The sequence below is a fragment of the Peromyscus eremicus genome, chromosome 10 (genome assembly GCF_949786415.1).
Source record: "Peromyscus eremicus chromosome 10, PerEre_H2_v1, whole genome shotgun sequence".
Lineage (NCBI taxonomy): Eukaryota > Metazoa > Chordata > Mammalia > Rodentia > Cricetidae > Peromyscus > Peromyscus eremicus.
The window spans coordinates 85,005,246-85,025,320 of record NC_081426.1 but is presented as its reverse complement, the minus strand read 5'-3'; the positions used below and the strand labels follow the sequence as shown (position 1 = coordinate 85,025,320).

The 20,075-nt window shown below is 46.0% G+C and overlaps 1 protein-coding gene across 1 annotated transcript in view; it reads right to left on the bottom strand.

Moving 5' to 3' along the window:
• Window positions 1-20,075, bottom strand: part of Fras1 (Fraser extracellular matrix complex subunit 1) — a 353,235-nt gene that overhangs the window by 147,196 nt on the left and 185,964 nt on the right. Inside the window, exons 20-24 of the mRNA XM_059274782.1 lie at window positions 11,754-11,906; window positions 11,008-11,154; window positions 4,288-4,434; window positions 1,529-1,669; window positions 756-896 (exon numbers count right to left, since the gene is read on the bottom strand). Of these exons, the coding sequence (XP_059130765.1) occupies window positions 756-896; window positions 1,529-1,669; window positions 4,288-4,434; window positions 11,008-11,154; window positions 11,754-11,906 (729 nt within the window). The remainder of the gene's footprint in view (window positions 1-755; window positions 897-1,528; window positions 1,670-4,287; window positions 4,435-11,007; window positions 11,155-11,753; window positions 11,907-20,075) is intronic.

The following is a 20,075-nucleotide window of genomic DNA, read 5'->3' as shown; positions in this document are numbered from 1 at the left end:
TTTGTTTTTACACTTGTAAAACAGGATTCTTACTGTCGATCATATTTCACCAAGTCATTGTGCATATTAAATGAGATATTACAGATGAAGAAAATGCAGAGAAATGTAAAACTCAATGAGTTCTTCCCAAAGCACTCAGCAAAGACTCAAGTTACTTGTGCTTCTTAATGGCATTATTATTAAACACTAAGTATCCTTTCTAGTGGGTGCACTGGGCAACAGGTCTCAATAGAAATGAGAGCAAATGGAAATTTTTTCTTGGATGACCCCATACAACAAGGAGGTTAAGACTTTGGGTTTAACTTCAGTTTAATAATAAAAGCTCCAGTATTTCTCACTAAATTACTGCCTAAATCCTATTCTTCAAAGCTATAATATCAATATTGGGGTCATGAATGATTTAGCCTACATGCTGAAAATTCTATGCCCATATCAATATGGCTGATCCACTCTTAATGGGTGCTTCACAGCCATTCAATATAAGCTTTGCATTCCATGAAACGTTGGCCTCATTCCCACAAAGACCTTTAGGAACAATATTGATTCCTGTGAGAGAATTATTGGGCTGTATTCCTGCATCCTGTTTAACCAGCACTTGGCAGACATACATGGGAAGCTATCAAGTACTTAGACCAGGCTCTCTGACCTTTATCCTGAGTCTATGTTAGATGCTCATGGTTACCTGAGAATCAGCGCATGTGACTTACTGGCTTCCCTGAGTTCTTCCCAAAGCACTCAGCAAAGACTCAAGTTACCTATGCATTTGTGTCTTGCATGGTCTGCAAAGTATCCTTTCCCACATTCTTGGACACACTGGGCTTGGGAGAGGAGGAATGGCTCTTCACAGCGTGTGCACTCATGGGGACCTTGGCACTGGAGACAGTGGTTATTGCAGCCTGAAAGATAAAAGTTAAGTCAACAGGAATCCATGTAATTTTCCAAGTAGGCTCTGGGCATTTACGGCAAGGATCAGGTAGCAATAAGACCCTTACACTAGGCAAAGCACTCCAGGAGAAGCGAGGGACCCCGGCTCCTGGTTGCGACTGCTACAACTATCGGTGGAAGACTTGGGACTAGGCACTCTACCTCTACAAACCTCCATGTTCTTCCTACATAACCGAAGTGAAAACATTGTCCCAAACTCCTCCAAGGGAGTTTTGGATCACATAATGGAAAACGCTAGATAAACACTAAAGTGATTGGCAAATATTCACTTCTATTATAATTATTTATCAGTCTTTCCATTGGTTCCAATTCCTAGGTATACAAAGTTTTCTATCTAGAGAACAGGGTTGTTAAATGTTAAAGGAAATTGAAATTAAGAGCTGACATAAATATGTTTCTGTGGGCGTATAACTCCATGGTTGTCATACTGACATCAGGTTTGAGCATATGTCTACTAGGGTGTGGGTGAAGGAAAAGGAACTTGTCACTGATAACAAAGATAGCCCCGAGGAAGGAAGCCAGGACTAGCAGAAAAGCCAAATGAACATTAGCCATGGGCTCCACAGAAATCGTAGATACTTACGCTTGCAGAAGCCTGAGTCCCGGTAGTATTCTGGTGAGCACTGCTCCACGCACACACCGTCTTGGAGAACATAGCCATCCATGCATTGCAGGCAGTCTGTTCGAAGAGGCCCACTACAGGCATTGCAACTCCAATCACACTCTAGAAGGAAAGCCTACATTAGATCGGCTTCCTTTCCGTCCTTCGTTAGTCCCAGCAACCCATTTAGGAGGCCACGGTCTGTGGCCATGAGAGGTAACGTGAGGACAGCACATGATGGCAGATAAGCAGATAAGCGAGCTGTAACAGAGCCCTGACTTGTAGACGTCTAAATGCTTCTCTGAGGTTTAGCGTTTCCTAATTATGTCAGACACGGGCATGTACAAGGAGCAGCCCAAGCCTGTGCAGAGCCTGCTTGTCAACAGAGCTCCTGCTGAAGAGTCAGAGCAACTTGGCCTTATTCCAGGGGCACACTTCAGCCTCATGCCACCCCAGCTCTTCATGCCAAACCTACCCTAGGGAGCAAGGTTGCCCCACAGACCTAATCCTGACCTCCTCCAAATACTCAGAGCTCACGAGGTAAAGAGATATCACAGACGTAACTAAGAATGCTGCTGCCACCGCTGACACCAGACTCGTGCCTCTTCCTGTTTATAACCTGATGCAGACTGCATAAGAGAAAGAATAAACAATGTGTAAAGGAACTCTATAGAGAGAAGGGGATTGTTGGACAGTTGAATACCTGATCTAGGGTAGAACCAAGTTGTTTGAATGTCCCTTCGTTCAACAAGCACCTATAGGGACAGTTCACTGCCTCCAGAGAACATAAAAGTGAGGTATGCAGACTCTGGCGTCAAAGAGCGTGTGCTGCAGGAAGGCCAGCCTTGGATGTGAACCTCAACAGTCCAGGGACATTGTTAAAACTATTCATCAGGCTCAGCCTCAGATGTATTGGGTTGGAAGTCTTGAGGGTTGGGGCCCAGGGAAGCATGTTGCTTCTCTTATTGGTGATCTTGCTGTTATAATCACGATCGTGTTTGTGGCTGGCATTTTTGATGTCCCAGGAAAAACTGACGCAGTTGGACAGCTCGTGTTCGAGAAGTAATGTTCTAGCTGCTCTTCCATACCTGGGCGATGGCAGGGAACAGCCTGGTGAAGTATGTGAGTTTTGAAGTTGGGCAAGTCTATTAAGTGATCATTTTGCTGAGGTTCCTCTGCATTTTCCTGTCTATCTTCCTTAATTCATTGGAGCTTGAATTAAACATACACTAGTACCCATTTACTAAGGCCACTGGAGAGGCAAAATGAAATAATGAACGTAAACGATCAGCACAGAGGCTGGAGGTGGGGCCCGGTGGTACAGCGTGCACTTAGGATCCGCGGGTTCCTGGCTTCACTTACAATAACTAGGCAAGTACAATGCCCAATACACATTAGCAGCTCGACAGAGCTTTGTTGAGTAACTGTTTTTCTCAGAGACCATATTCCGCTCAAGGCTCTCTCAAGCCCATTTTCCTACCCAGCTATGAAGCTGGAAGGACTCATCTCTCTATTCCTTCACACAGTATTTCTCAGTCCGTAGGTAGCAGGTACATGTGCAAGATGGGACATGTGCTCTGAAGGTTTATAAAATTAATCTCCTTCATTTATTTGGTTGAATCGGTCCTGAGGGAAAATGACTAGAAGCAGAGCCTTGAAAACCAGCACAGTTATGAAATCATTTACAAGGTGGAGGATCTGGAAGAATCTTGGTTTTTTTCACCACAAACTGACAGCCCCTGGTTAGAAAGAAAAGAGCAGAAAAGCTCCTGCGGTCGTAAACATGGAAGACCACCTAAGCTGACAACCAAGTTGAGATTCTTAGAATGGAAAGTGTGTGTGTGTGTGTGTGAGTGTGTGTGTGTGTGTGTGTGTGTGTGTGTGTGTGTGCGGGGGAGGCTAGAGCTTCCTGGGTTTACATGACAGGCATTTGACCTCTGTTTGGAGCTGGACCTTCTCTGCCAGAACCAGGGGGTTAGAAGGAAACATGGAGAGAAGCTAGCCTAAGAGGAGACAAGGAAAATAGTCCAACACTGTTTCTTTCCCTGCTGAACTTGGCCATAAGAAGTCCAGCTCCTGATGAACCAGGAAAAGATACATGGTGTTTTTACACATTTGAGTATGCTAAGGAGAGATAACAAATCAGACATAACTCTTGACTTCATTAAGCTTACAGTCAAGCAAATCAGGGTGGCAAATGCAAAGACTCACAGGCCCAGGGAGGTAATGGACATCTTCAAAAGAGCCTTAGTGTAAGAGAGGGACCAGAGGGGACTGTGGCAAAGCAGGCATGGGAGCTGCGAGATCTAACCTAGAGCTGTACTATAGCAATGTATTTCTACCATTATCTGATTTCAGGATTTTTCAAAAGAAATGGAAAATCTCAAGTGTTACATGTGATATGTTCTGGTGTGGAAAGAGATAATCAAAACTTCAACACATCAGGACATTAGATGGCCCGAGCAAAGCACGTCTATGAACAAATACAAGTAAAGATTTTGTTTGCCATTTGCTACCTCTGTCTATTTACCAACGCCAGACACAGTGTTGGGCGATGTGAAGGAACTTAAACAATTTGCCTAGCGGATGCATAAATGCATGAATGAATGAACACATGCATACATCATTGTTGCCATCCTCACAGAAAGTGGGAAACATCCAACGAAAGTGCCTATGATGAGGTGAAGTAAAGGAACACCCCTCAATAAAAGAATCCTCACACAGCCCAGGAAAAGCTTTACCTCTGCAAGTCTTGGTAGAGATGTCAAGATAGTACTGGGGGGCACAGGTCTCATACTGGCATTCTCCAAAGAGCAGGACCTTGCTTGGATCTCGGCAGGAGGTGCAGCTGCCCAGTGAATCACAGCTTCTGCAATGCGTGTTGCATGCTGAGTGCAGAGGAGAGGGAAAGGACCAGATGATTACAACCACAAATACGGAGGCACTGAGCAAAGCTGGACAGATGCCGCCTCAGAAAAAAAGCCCCGCTCCAACCTGCCCTTTAATTATGGCCCATAACCTTCCTCTGTGAGCAACAGATGCAGAAAATACCAGTTTTATTTTCCAAAATAGAAGAAGGTAATCCATTGTCCAAGAGATGAATATAAATCCAAGGACGGAGTCCCATACCTAAATTGTTATGTGATTTAGCAACAGAATTCATACTGACCCGAAGACCAGTGGCTTTATTTGAGCATTGCTCAGGAAATTAAGCCCCCTCTCATCATTTATGTTACAGACACATTGTTTTTAGGTGACAATTTTATGGTGGAGATTGTGAAATCCTGTATTTTAAGACATTGGACTTGGACGTGACCTGGTTTATTGGCTCACCCAGTTGTAACTCTCCGCAGCCAGACACATTGTTGATGCATTTGGGGCATGCCACAAACTGGTCTGCTTTCATTTCTGCAGCCCAACAACTGCCACTGCTCCTTCTACTCAGTTATCCATGGTGGAAACCTTGGCGTCTATCCTGATATCCTGATTCTTTCCTTCGTCCACCCTCATCTAGCTAGTCACTGAATCCTCGGTGTTCAAACTCTCCAACAAAACGTTAGAAACTTCATGCTTTTCTCATGTCCACATGTGGAGATGAACCCAGGCTACTATCCCCCTGCTGGAGTACTGTCACGAATCATTACTGCTGGAGTACTCTCACACAGTCCTCCCTGCTGGAGTACTCTCACACAGTGCTCCCTGCTGGAGTACTCTCACACAGTGCTCCCTGCTGGAGTACTCTCAAAGTCCTCCCTGCTGGAGTACTCTCACACAGTCCTCCCTGCTGGAGTACTCTCACACAGTGCTCCCTGCTGGAGTACTCTCAAAGTCCTCCCTGCTGGAGTACTCTCACACAGTGCTCCCTGCTGGAGTACTCTCAAAGTCCTCCCTGCTGGAGTACTCTCACACAGTCCTCCCTGCTGGAGTACTCTCACACAGTGCTCCCTGCTGGAGTACTCTCAGATAGTGCCCCTGTTTTCCCCGTATCTAGTCTGACCCCCTTACAAATACTCTCCTGTTATCTACTTTTTCTAATATTTTCCTGATTTTTCTTAAATCCTAAACAGTTTCTGGTCAGCATTTCTACAAATCTTCCTCCACCTTCCTTCCACCCTTTCCACCCCTTTATATAACCACCAGCTCACTTAAATTAACTCTGACTCATCTGTCTTGCCTTCCAGAAAGCTTTTCTGGAATCCTTATTCTAGAATGCTTCCCTAGGTACATAATTCTATAGCACCCACAGCATTTCCTTCCTGGTACACGCAATAGTGTTTATTCAAGAGACTGTTTCTTTGACATTTGTGTCATTTAAGCTATGGGACTCAGGAAAGCAAAGATCAGTTTTGTTTTATTCCTTTAAATATTCCATATCACCGAGCTGGTTCTCTATCATGTGAGTCATTGTGGTTAGTGTTCATTGTCAATTTGACAAAAATCTAGAATCACCTGTATACAACATCTATACATGTCAACAAGCAGTGAAAAAAAGACGCCATGAATTTGAAAGAGATCAAGGAGGGATGTATGGAGTGGTGTGAAGTGAGGAAAGGGAAAGGGGGAATTATGTAATTATCTGATAATCTCAAAAAATAAACTAAAAAAAAGAAAGAAAAGTCATACATTCACGGTCTTAAACCAAGTGAATGCACACAGGATGAGAAGTGTGGCTTGGATAGCGGTTCCTACAGGCAAATCACCTGACCTATTTAGTTGATCAAAGGCTTAATATCAATTAAAACTGGAACATGGCCACTGAAGATACTGACCTGCATAAGCTTAAGCTGAGAAGCCTCCACACTCCTAAATATCCTTTGGACTTTCCTACTTGACAAGGGGATGGATGCACCATGAGATCCAAATGCCAGTTCCTCTACCTGGGTTCACAGGCTACTTCCCTATCCTGATATCTGAGGACTGGATGCAGCTAACTGCCATCTGTGTCCATGCTCCTTAATCTTTCTATTCAGTTGGCCATTCCTCCAGGGACCTTATTGTACAATTCAGCCCCTTTAGTGACTAACAAAAGAAGTCAATTTATGGTGAGCACTTTGAGTCCTAGAAGACTTTATGGAGAATGTGGAGGGATATAGCATGTCACACTGAGGAGCAGGTGGCCACCATCTCTGTCTTCAGCGGCTTCCTCTCCTTCCTTCCCAGGCAATCTGCAAATGGCCGTGCTTGTCCTTCACACGGTCATCCCACACATGCCACAGGCTCTTGGTCCTCAGTTTCCCTCACCTGAAGATGCTTGTGGCTGGGTGTTCCCTACGTCATATATCCAGACTACACAAAGGTGCATCCTGATGTAGCCATGCCAGGGGGACCTCACTGAGAGAAACAGAGGCAGCTTTGGAGGTTGAGATACTAGCCTCAGAAATCATTAAGGGGAGCAGATATGAGTGTCTTTCACCAGTGAGTGAGGGACCTCACAGCATGTGGAGCTCACTGTCTCTCTTGATATGCAACTCAACTCAGGTCTGAAAAATGCCTGACCCCTCTGCTTTCACACTTCACTGGCTCCAGCTCTGCCCTGAATGAAGTCCAGGGAGAAATGATTTAATCACAAACTCTGAAAGGTAAATATGTGAATGAGGGAGGGGGCTTATTCTTTATTGCTCCATAGAGAAATTCTATAGCCAGTCAGAAAAAAACAGGCCAACCACTCCTCCCAAAAGGGGAGCTGGCTTCTTTCCCTCACCCGTCCCTGCTCTGGGTTCAAGGCTGGCTCAGGTACTCTGGGCTCTTCAACCCCAAAGCAATATGGGTCAAGTACTGAGCGGCTTACTTATCAGAGTTCCTACCTCATCTGGTTACTCTTAAATTCCAGGGCTAAGAGAGTACACTTCCTAAATACTTCTTAAGACAGAATCTTGTGAGTTCCCAAGGCCAGACTTTCTTTAGCAACACATTGCTTCCCAGAATGCTGGTTACAATTCCTCAAAAGCCCTTTATCATACAGTTTCTAAAAGTGGCACGGTATAATGGTCTATAATAATGAACGCTACAAAGGGCCGTTGCTGATGCTGTTTTGTTTTTACATAACAGAAACTCAGCCCAATTTAGGGGCATATTTTAGTCAGTTACAGCAAAGAATGAAACTTGAGGATGAGAGTTAGGAGAGTCCGGATTTAATGGAAATGCTCCAAGAGATCCCCTCTCCACAGTAGCACGGCCGTTTGTGCACAGGCCACCCTGCAGCATGGGGAAGGCTTCCCCAGGGAGATGCATTGAAATGCAACACGCTTTCGTCACCCAGACTTCACACAAGGGATCAAGTTGATTTCTTTGCATTTCTGCTTCTGTGATTCTGAGGCTGTGGAGAGCCTCATAAATCCAAGTCACCATTTCTCCTCAAACAAACACTCTCTTGCTCTGGAATAGCAATGCAAGTATTTCATTCCTGCCTTGGCCACATTATAGAATGTGCCAGTCCTGGCAGACAGCTGATGTATACCAAGCTGAGCTTTTGTTACAAATATGAGGAAATCTTCCCATTGGTACAGAAGTTTCTATCTCCAGTACTTCAACAGATGATGCCAAATTCTGGGTCTTAGACAGCTTCCCTACAAATACAAATGCTGAGACATAATTCAGTGAACTAGAAGTGGTAGTGTTCTTCTTGCCTGTATCTATAAAAGTATCTTTTATTGAATGGCTAGCTGCTGTGGGATGGTCTGTATGTCAAATGTGTTGCTAATTGGTCAATAAATAAATCACTGATTGGCCAGTGGCCAGGCAGGAAGTATAGGCGGGACTAACAGAGAGGAGAATTGAGAGAACAGGAAGGTGGAAGGAGTCACTGCCAGCTGCCACCATGACAAGCCGCACGTGAAGATGCCGGTAAGCCACGAGCCATATGGCAAGGTATAGATTTATGGAAATAGATTAATTTAAGCTGTAAGAACAGTTAGCAAAAAGCCTGCCACGGCCATACAGTTTGTAAGCAATATAAGTCTCTGTGTTTACTTGTTTGGGTCTGAATGGCTGTGGGACTGGCGGGTGAGAGAGATTTGTCCTGACTGTGGGCCAGGCAGGAAAACTCTAGCTACAAATGGCGCCCAATGTGGGGCAAGAGTTTCCACATAAAACCTGAGAAAAAAGATTCTGAAACGGAGCTAAAAACAGCTTCCTAATTGTCTCTCTCAAAGGAACAGCAGCAGCCGGTTTGAGCTACTGATAGGTTCCTAGCGTGCGCTCGACCTGCAGTATGGCGGGAATGAGGCCTCTGCAAGTGGCACATTAAGTTGAGTGGTGGATTTAGCCTTTGCTAGTACAAAACAAAAAAAGAGGTTTCTGAGCTACATGCTGCTTGGATAAAAGCATAGACCCATGATAGCTCCCAGAGCTGGCAGAAAACGTACTACCGCCATGTTGGGAAGCTGAGGTGGGCGGAGCCAGCAGCCACAGCTGCTGCAGTTTAAAGCAATAGATTCACAATAAGACAGATTCAGATGTAATAGTTTACAATTTGTGTAAAATATATGTAGGCTTAAAAGAGACAAAAAAGGTGATATATACAGTTATATAAACAAATACATAGTTTTAAAAAATAAAGTCTTTAAAGAGACAGTAAAATTAATATAAAAAATAAGCCATGTGAAGATGAATATTACACAGAGAATCTGGATTGTGTTGTCTTTGGGATTTTTAACTGCAAAAAAATATTTGATTGTAAAAGCTGTTGAGTTATGCCAAAATGTATATTTTAAAGGTACCTTGACTTCAAAATTTGGATATAAGGATATGTTACTTTGGAAAGGAGACTCTGCTTTTATTCCCACAGAAAGCCAGAGGCTATGGATTTCTTCCAGATTCAGATACATCAGGTTTGACCAGCCAAGACCCCCTGAAAGTTCTCTGATGACACCATGGCCCAGATGATCCAACATCCAGAACCGTTTCAAGGCAACTGGCTCAGACGATACACCCTCACAGACTACTCCATTATCCTAAAATTTTCTTTGTGTTCCCATAAGATACAGCGCCCCCCTCCAGCAGGAAGTAGTAAGAGAAACTATGCCCAAATTCTCAAATATACCAAGCTGACTTTGGAGATGTATAAAGGTTAAAACCTTCCTTTTTAAGAAAAGAAAAGGGGAAGTGCTGTGGGATGGTCTGTATGTCAAATGTGTTGCTGATTGGTCAATAAATAAATCACTGATTGGCCAGTGGCCAGGCAGAAAGTATAGGTGGGACTAACAGAGAGGAGAACTGAGAGAATAGGAAGGTGGAAGGAGTCACTGCCAGCTGCCAAAATGACAAGCCGCATGTGAAGATGCCGGCAAGCCACGAGCCACGTGGCAAGGTATAGATTAATAGAAATGGATTAATTTAAGCTATAAGAACAGTTAGCAAGAAACCTGCCACGGCCATACAGTTGCAATATAAGTCTCTGTGTTTACTTGGTTGGGTCCAAGCGGCTGTGGGACTGGCGGGTGAGAGAGATTTGTCCTGACTGTGGGCCAGGCAGGAAAACTCTAGCTACAGCTAGCTTTTCATTCCTGATGGACTTGATAACAGTAACTCATCTGTGGTGAAAGAAACCATGCTCTCTGCTAGGGTCTGCATTAAGTGCTACAGTATTAGGATGTAGCTACTTAGAATTCTCCCACTGCAGTTGGATTGAGACATGACTTCCATAGGCCTATATGTATGGATGTGTGGCACCCAGCTGGTGGTTGTTTGGGAAGGCTGCAGAAACTTTAGGAAGTAGAGCCTCACTGGAATGACTGGGTCACTGAGGGTGGCCCTTGAGATTTCACAGCCCAGCCCCACTTCCTGTTCACTCTCTGCCTCCTGGATGTGGATGCAATGCAACCAACCAGCCTTCTGTTCCCAGCACCGTGACCTGGCTGCCTGCCACAGGTCCTCTCCTTCATGATGGACTGTGTCCCTCTGGAACAGTGTGCCTAAATAAACCCTCTCTCCCTTACGTTGCCTCTGTCAGGGTATTTTTATCACAGCAATGAGAAAGTAACTGAGACACCTCCCCTTTACAGAAAGACTTGCCTTGGAGGATGTGGGAATGGGAGGTGGGTTGGGGAGGAAGGCTGGGGGGCGGGAGGAGGGAGGACAGGGGAATCTGTGGTTGGTATGTAAAATGAATAGAAACTCTCTTAATTAAAAAAAGGTGAATTGGCTTGCTTAGGGGCATAATGCTGGTAAGTAGCATTAGTCCTTAAACTTCTAGAGTCCCCCCAACTCTAGAGACTCCCTAAAGCCACTAGGCTATAATGCCTTCAACATGAGAATTTGTACAACATAAAGTGGAAATATCACCCCTGTATTTATTCATAGTGATCTAAGCCACGGTCTGCTAACGGTATCCATACTGCCTTTGCAGATTAGCTTCCTTTCTTGTATGAGATAAAGGCTCCCGGGGGAGAAGGTGGGAGCAAGAACTTCACATTTCGTCCAAAGGCCCGGAGGGCAGCGGGGACACAGCTCAGGAAACTTACGCTGGCAAGTTTGGTTATCATCCGTGTAATGCCCGGGGAAGCAGGCGGCGCTGCAGGTGCCGAGGTGGGTCAGAACCAGCCCAGTGTCGCAGGAGGAGCAGGAGAAAGGCCCTCCACTCTGGCAGCTTCTGCAGGAAGAATGGCATCCTACAAAGGGAAAGAGACACATGTGAAACCAACAGGTGAACCCGGACGCTCTCCCGGTGACATTCAGTATTGTCAACCCGCCACGCTCTAGACCCTCACAGAGGACAAACCTCCATGGATGCTTGTGGCAGAGCTTCTAGGCGAGGCTCAGTGAGGTGGGATGATGTCGTCTAAATTGCATGGGCTGAGGCCCTACGCTGACCACAGAAGAAAACGTAAAGGGAGCACCTGCATCCATTTCTCTCTGCTTCCCAGGTAGGGATGCAGCGGAACCGGTTGTCTCAAGCTCAGCAACCCCCCCTCCCCCCCCACTTTCTTGCCACAAGGGGCCATATTCTCCAACTGAAAGACAAAGTAAGCTCCTCCTTCTTTAACTGGCTTGTTCCAGGTATTCTGTGCCAGCAGTGAGGAGGCAATGAAGGCACCCCCAGAACACCATGTGGAGATGAAGACTTCAAACAGGGCACTCGCCAGGCCAGGCTGCAGCCCTGCAACCATGCTTCCAGCCTCCTTTCTCTTTGAGACACCAAAGCCTCCTGTGACGCCAAAAGAACTTCCTCAGCACCCCAAATCCCCCTGCCAGTCTGGCGCTTACTCACTTTGACAAGTGCCCCTCTCTGCATAGTGTCCAGGAGGGCAGTCAGCAACACAGTGATCCCCCAGCAGCAGGTGGCGGGCATGCTGGCACTTTAGGCAGACACTACCTGTGTCGTGGAGGTTAGCCACGCAGCGCTGGCACAGAGAATGGCATTCTGGAGAGGGAAGAGGAGAGAATCACGCACTCATGCTCACGTGCCAAGGTAATCAGTACACCACAGGGTGGAGGGGGTTCGATACCACAGCCGCAGCTCAGCCATCTAAAGAGGAGCCCCAGAGGCCGCACCCTAGGAAAGTCGAAGCTGAGAGCTTGTACAGATCGTGGGCTCGAGGTTTTTAGTAAATGGTTTTAGTAAATGCTAGGCCCAGCAGCGGCAACTGAGTTCTCATTTCTTTCCAATTGGACGACCTTCAAGTACTAGGGCTTTTGTGTGACAGATATACTTGACGTGGTAGAGAGAACTGTCAGTCCACCAGGAACAGCGAGATCAGAAGGTGTAACTTCGCCCCCCAGGAGCAAAGCCCTTGAGGGCTGTGAGTCCTCATCACTGCGCAGGCTCCCCAGCCTGCCACAGGACTCCTCCCCACGGCTCGGAGCCAGCACACGGCCGTCAGCCTTCAAAATGGGGAGAGTGAGGTTAGCAGATAATTGGATTGAGTTGCTTGAACATTTTAGTCTTTAAGTGAAGATAGAATTATAACGATGGGCCGTGAGTGGAAAAATCATTTTCATGACCTGATAGATGGTTCTCAGCAGCTCTGTCACACCAGCTGTGATTAAAGCCATAAAACAAATTATCATGTGCGGCCGGCACTCCCTTGTTCTCGCTCATGTAATAGTCATCCTTTAATAAAGAGCTCGATTGGGTTCAGCTTCCATTGTGGGCGAACACCCTCTGCTCTGCCTTCAAGTGGTAATTACCCTCAGAGTCTCGTCCGCAATCCCTCATCTCGACGGCAGAGGAAACCTGGGGATCCTAATCACCACCAAAATGAAAACTGTCGAGGCGAAGGACAGGCAGAAAGGACTCTGGTTTTAGGCCCTTTCCCTGTTCTCCCCAGGGCACTCTAAGCACTTGTTTGCACCTGTTCATACCCTACCAGGGTTCAGATGTCTTGTTTCATCTCTTGGCAATCTAAGTCATGATAGTGATCTGGGCCACATTGGCTCTTAAAAAAAAAAAAAAGGCCCATGTCAGCCACAGAGGTGGCATCCATGATCCCCACTAGAAGAGATCTGGCCCCTGCGCTTTTGGAGAAATGTTAACTGCTGATTTAACGGTTGGTCATCGACAAATATTCTCAGCACAGGAAGCACATCTCATCCCCATGCCGGCACTCCAACCAGAGTGAGACCATTGCCCTAGAGACCCACTACTGCTGCCCCAGACGTCACGTCAAAGGGTCCTCTTCAAAAATGCCGACTCTTCTCCCATCACACAGAACCGAGGTCCCCGGCCTTCTTCTGAACCTGGGAGTCTCACAGAGCAGGCAGCCTTCCGCCAGTATTAGAGACAATACACAGTATCCTAGGAGCCAAATGAATCCTTATTACAGCCCTTCAGTACACGTCAAGGAAATGGCAACTTGCACTAAGGGAAATATGAGAAGGAGGCTGTTCCCTGACCACCCCCCCTCCGCCCCGCTGCTGTGTATGACGTGCAAATTCCAAGCACTCTGTTCTTATCCTGGGCCGCCCTCTTAGGGTAGAAGCACAACCCTACAGGTATGCCTAAAGAAGTTGAAATGCTTCAGAAAATAAGAGCAAATGAAGGCGGTGTTCTATGAGGATGGGAGCCCAGGAAACACCTAGAAAAGGCCCCATTGGATGGGGTGCCATGCGCTCGTCCTCCTCCGGGCAAGTGTGGGCAGAGGACTCCGGGTTTGGGCACGCGTGGACAAGATTTGCAGCTGGGGTTGGGCTAGAGAACAGCTGTAGCTGACGGAAGCTTTCTCAGACAGGGACATGAAAGAGAACAGTCATCATGGCGACACTCTGAGGACAAAGTAAGCAGTGTGAGGATACAGTAAACAGGTATTCGTTGATTTATCTGATCCTGGGGAGCTCTGCAAGCCATTTGCATGAAGACCAAAATACATATCCAGTACATTATCCAGCTGCGGTCAGGCCATGACCAGTCCTTTCTGCTCTTTCAGCAGCCATCCTGGAACCCTCTCTACTCCTTCCAAGACACCACAACACCACACCCACCAAGTGTTCTGGAGGATGTCACTCAGCCCATGTGCATCATGCCCTCTGTTTGTTCCTTTCGGCTGGGAACATCTATCTTTACTCATTTTTATCCTATTTCCCACCTCACTGGATTCCTCCTGACATTCTGGATTCTGTTCTCAGTGCTCTCCCCCACCTCTTCACTCTATCCTTGACCCAACCCCTAAACACACTGCACACTACCTCCAGCCCCCCCCATCCCCCCCGAGGATTTCTGTACAAACATCTTGTGTCGCTGTCTCTCCCTAACCACCTGTGACTGCCTGGGTTGTAAAATGCCCCTCAAGGGCTCCTGTGTTTGAACACTCAGTTGGTGATGCTGTTTTCCCAGGCTGTGGAACCTTCTGGAAGGAGTGCCTAGCTGGAGGAGGTGGTTTGCTGGGTTTGGGAGGAGTAGGCCCTGAGGTTACAGGTCAGCCTGGCCTCTAGGGTCATTTTCTCTGCCTCCTGGCTACCCAGACATGAGCAAGCCACTGTTCTCTCCTCTCACCTAATGCAATGTTTTCCCCCACCATAATGCACGGTCTCCTTAAAATTGCCAGTCAAAGTCAAACCCTTCCTCCCCTGACTTGCTTCCTGTCAGATATTCCATCAGAGAAAAAAGTCCCTAACATATGACTCAGCTTCCTTCCCTTCCTAACACCTACTTTGAGGTGTCCTGTCTCAGCCTCCACAACAGCAAAGGTCTCTAGTGGACTCTAAGTGACGAAATTGACTGGATTCCTCGTTATCCTGTCAGAAACCCCGCAACATGTAACACTTCCGACCAGCCTTTCTCCATGAAGCTCTTCCTCTCCCCTCAGCCTAGTTTATCCTAGAGCTGACATTGGTCGGGTCCTCTTTCTATGGCTCCAATGGACAGATAAACAGAAATTCATTACAGTCCTTGTGGCACTTAATCTTAATTGTCCACTTGAGATTCAGAGCCACAACTTCTGGGATTGTCTAGGGCAATGGTTCTCAATCTTCCTAATGCCTTCCTAATGCCTCATGTTGTAGCAACCCCCACTCATAAAATTATTTTTGTTGCTACTTCATAACTGTACTTTTGCTACTGTTATGAATCATAACGTAGATATTTGTGTTTTCTAGCTTGACCCCAAAGGGGTAATGACCCACATGTTGAGAACCACTGCTCTGGGGGTTGTAGTGGGTAGCTGTTCCAGCTTTGACCTGGAAGTACTACCCACACTGAGGCTTCCAGTAACTGTCATGCCTACAAGGTAGGGCTGAGAGGGAGCCCTTAAGACCAGAGATCCAGATGTGCTGGCTCCTCTTGGTTCCTGGATCCTGGATGCTGGAGGTAGACAGAGCAGAGTTCTCTAGAGAACATCGCTGGACTGTGCTACACCTTTCCCGGACCCTGGTACCTATCCCTTCACTTGTAAGTTACCCCACAAAATAAACCTCCCTTTTAACTACGTGGAGTTGCCTTAATACTTCCACCAATATGGGTGTTTAATGTGGAGGGACGCCTCATCTTGAGTGTGAGTGGCACCATGCTCATAGGCTGGAGTCATAAGCTAAATAAAAAGATGCCTGAACACCAGCATTCATCTTTCCGTTGTCTCCTGCTTACAGACAAAGCATTTTCTGATACCTCACATTTCTGCCACCATATCTTCCCCACGGAGCTCTCCCTACCATGCCTTTTCTCTGTTCCGAGTATCATCAAAAGCTAAAAGTCAAAACAAACACGTCCTTCCTCAGGTCGCTTCTTTTGGGTATCTGATCACAGCAGAGAAAAGTAACTAATGCACCCCTCCATAACGTCTGTCCTTCCGATCACATCTGTGGAAACCTCAAACCCAACGTGGCTGGCTGTGTGCATTCAGATCCCAGAAGCCAGTGGGAAGTGCTCAAGAGTGCAGGCCGCAATCACTCAGGGCCTCAGCTCCCCTTCCAGAGCTCCCTGTTAAAGCAGCCACGAGAAGACATCCATCAATCCCATGGCATATCACAAGGCATGATAGAGTGAATACCCAGAGGCAAAGAAGAAATCAATAAATGACATCTGGAAATATAAAAGTCAACCATGAGTTGCCCAGAGTGTCACATTCATCCAAGTTAGATTACAGCTCTGCCTTACACAGGAGATTATAACTACCTCAGTTTGAAAAGTTGGACTTTCTAACTCTTTTTGTTCACTGCCTGTATTTATTCTATTGTTCAAAAAGTCACACTGAATACCCAATCCTATGAATAAATTCATTTCAAAACAACAATCTGAGGGAGTTCCTGTATTAATCCCTTCACCCAAACCTCCCTTCCTCTCCTTCCCACCAGCCCCAACAAAACACCACTTAAATAAATATGCGGTGGAATCCTGCTGTGAATCAGGGTTGGCTGACTGATTTTTATTAAACCAAGGGAAAAAAGAATAATAAATTTCTGAAATCTAGGAAACAGCTTTTTTTTTTTTTCATAAGCTTGAAGTCAAAATCTTTTTAGAAAAAATTCCTTGGGAGACCTCAGAATGACTGATGATATAGGAAGGGAGCCAGAAACCAGAGCAACAGGAGCCTGAGGATCAATACAAATGTTCTTACATTCAGAGAAGTATTGTGCCCTAGGGCAGACACGGAACTCAGGACATCGGGCTGCAAGTGGCCAGTCCCACCAGGCACCACCTGCAAGCTGGCTCAAGGCTCCAGCCTGAGTGGCAGTGGTCGGCAAAGAAGAAGATCAAAATCTATTCAATGATTTCAGTTCTCTTACAGCAAAGCAATCTATAGAATAAGATATGAAAAATAATTTCTCAAACTGTAAACAAAAAAACTAGCCACTGTAGGAATGCTTTTCAGAGTTCTACTACTAGTTTTGACATTTTATTTTCCTTTATGCTTTTTCTACATAAACTTTCACATGTAGATTTTTACACAGATGAGATTCTATGAAGTGTGGACACATTGCATTTCCTACTCAGACTCATCATCATCTCCACATGCCATTAGGGACATTTTGTCAACACTATTTTTAAGGACTACATGATACTGTAGCTTTAAGTCAACAAATAGAAAAGGTCATTTGTATTACAGAGTGGACGTTTGTCTCCACTTTTCTACTTAAGGCCACAATAAATGGCTTTGTGCATAAATCTTGACCCGCATTCCCGATCATTTTTAAAGGACAACATTAGAGGGTACAACTAATAATATCATTAGAGCTTGTATTTGTGGCCTCTGAACATGCATTAGGTACTGTCTCATCTGCCACAGTGCAAATCTCTCCTGAGGGGACAGTCTACTCCATCCCATCCTGTCCCCTTGATAAATGAGGAAACCGAGATAGAGAACTTAATTCCTCAGTTCACACATGCCAGACCCAGATGAACACACATCTTTACCATGGTGGGCATGAAAAACAATGTCCAATTCTTAATAGGCATTACAAATTTCTTTCTAGAAAGTTCCTATCATTTTATGTTTCTAAGAGACATTTGAGTCTATTTTGTAATAACTATGCTGACACTATGAATATATATGAGTATTATAATATATATTACATATATATTTAAATGAATATATACATATATAAGTGAATGTATACATATACACACATATAAATACATAGTTAAATAGAACAAGCTTGATTAATCAGGTTAGTGAAAAGTTGTCTTTTATCTTATTGTTTTTTAACTATAGGTGAAGTTAAGCATTTGAAAAAGTAATTTTCAAACAACAAAAAAATTTAAGTAGGTACAGTATTCCCAGAGTTTTTTGGCACAGTCAGTTAAATGACCCTGAGTATATGATTCTGTCCAAGTAGTAAACGTGTACAAGGAAACAGTAATGTGCAACACCAATCCACATGTCCTTTCCTATTGTTCGCAGCCACCCCCACCGAAAAGGCAGCATGGTGTCACAAGCCCCCCGTAGGAAGTTACCGAAGCCTCACCTGCGAAGACAGCAAATTTGTCAGCCCAAGGCATAAGTAAAAGGTCAAAAGTGGGGGAAGGGTTGCCGACAACCCAGCCTGAGGGTGCACTGGAAAGAACAAACCCTGGCCTTCCTCCATCAATACAGCACGCAGCCTCTCCAACTTCCTACCCTAGCCTAGAGAAGCATCTCATCTGAGGGGAAAGAGCAGCAAGGCATACACTTTGTGCCAGATTCCCCTCCCAGGGAGCAGCTGGGATGCTGAGCAGAACTGGCTGCCTCTCACCTTACAGAGGGCTGTGCCTCTAGTGTTCCGTGATGCAGGCTGATGGAGGAGGCAGGCTGAGCAGCGGAGGGCATAGAGTGAGTGTGGAGTGGTAACAGTGACAGAGGACACACGAGGCTTCAGGGATGAGGACGGGGGCCTGGGCATGAGGTACCAGGAGCCAAACTAGTTCAAAGGTAAGGACACTTTTGGGAAAAGGGGAGCGGGGAGGAAGCCGGGTTACCTGCAAAGATAAGAGAACTGGGCAGGGTGGGAGGGGATGGGAAGGGGTTCAAGAAAACAGAACAGTTAGACCCAAAGCAGTAGTTGAATAAAACAGGATGTCCTCGAGAAATGAGTTTCTAGAGGGCCGGTCTGAGTACACAAAGCTGGGGGTAGCGGTGCTTGCTTGTAGTCCCAGCATCAGGGAGGTCGCAGAAGAAAAGATTCCCACAAATTCAAGGTCAGCCTGGGCTACACAGAAAGAGCTTGTCTCAGACAGACAAAGCACACACAAAGGAGCCTACGTGAGATGGGTCAGGGTGCCAGCTCAGTGTCTGGAGGTGCTTGCCGCTAAGCCTGACAACCTGACTACAAACCCTGGGACCCACTCGGCGGACGGAGAGAAGTGAGTCGCACAAATTGTTTTCTGACCTCAGTATGCATGTTGCGACACATGTGTGCCTGAGAACACACACACACACACACACACAAATAAATATGATCCTCTTACAGATCTTGGCTCCAAGATGGCCAAAAATAGAAACAACAGTTGGGACAGAAAAGGTCATGGCCACATGCTGCCGACTGACTGCACAACTATACCCTGTGTGTGTCTAAGAATAAGACTATTGAGATGCTCTTCATTCTGAATACAGTAGAGGCCTCTGCCTCCAGGGACATTCCTGAGGAAAGTACCTTCAATGTTTTTGTACTTTCCAAGCTCCATTACTATGTATTGCGTGTTTTGCCATTCACAGTACGGAGAGCACGGATTGATCTCGTGAAGCCTAGAAAGACTGAAACCTCCACAGGATTTAGACCTGCTATGTTGTGGGCTGATCTCCGCTGAAGCCTGTGTAAAGAGTTGGTTTCATAAGGACAGAAGAAAAACCATCTGGGAAAAATAAAAGAAAACAGAAACTGTACTTTAAAATAAACATGTAAGTAAATGCAATAAAAAATAAGAATCTCAAGAAAGCGGGGAGAACCTGGTGGCCCCTGGAAAGGTTAGTGAGGAGTGTAGCCTCTAGTTTTCAAAAACCCACTTCAACTTAGGAGGAAAAGGATGCTACTTGGCAGTGTGTGTGTGTGTGTGTGTGTGTGTGTGTGTGTGTGTGTGTGTGAGAGAGAGAGAGAGAGAGAGAATATACAACTGCCTTGTCAGTTACAGTCTGAGCTAATGAAGACAGAACTATCCCTAGGGCCACCCAAATGTGTCCATTCTACAATCTAAACAAATTTAAATGTGGCATGTCCCGTCTCCAGGCACCGCAGATGACTGGGTGTCCCTGTGAACTGCTGTGACACCAGTCACCTCACGCAGCCTATCTCATACTCTATAAAAACTGATCTGATGTGGAGGAGACTTGATTCTTCTGGGTAGGTGGCAACCTTCTGACAAACAGTGATTCTGATGTCGCTGGCTGTAGGAGCACAGCCAGTCAGAAATGATGCTCTTAACATGGCAGTGTCCTCAGAGAGGCCAATCAACCCTAGAGTGAAGTCCCCCGCAATGGTCCCCATCGCCCTTTCCGTCCGTGCCTATGACTCATCTGAAGCCTTCCTCGGGACACTCCAGAGGAAGCTCCTACAGCTCAGGCTCCATCTTTACTGCTGCTGCAGTCGCTAGAATAGGGGCCTGAATTTCCAACCCACCCATCTAACAGCCTTGGGGAGGATTAACATCCCATCCTAAAGCCCCATCTGTGCAGGAAGGCATCCACAG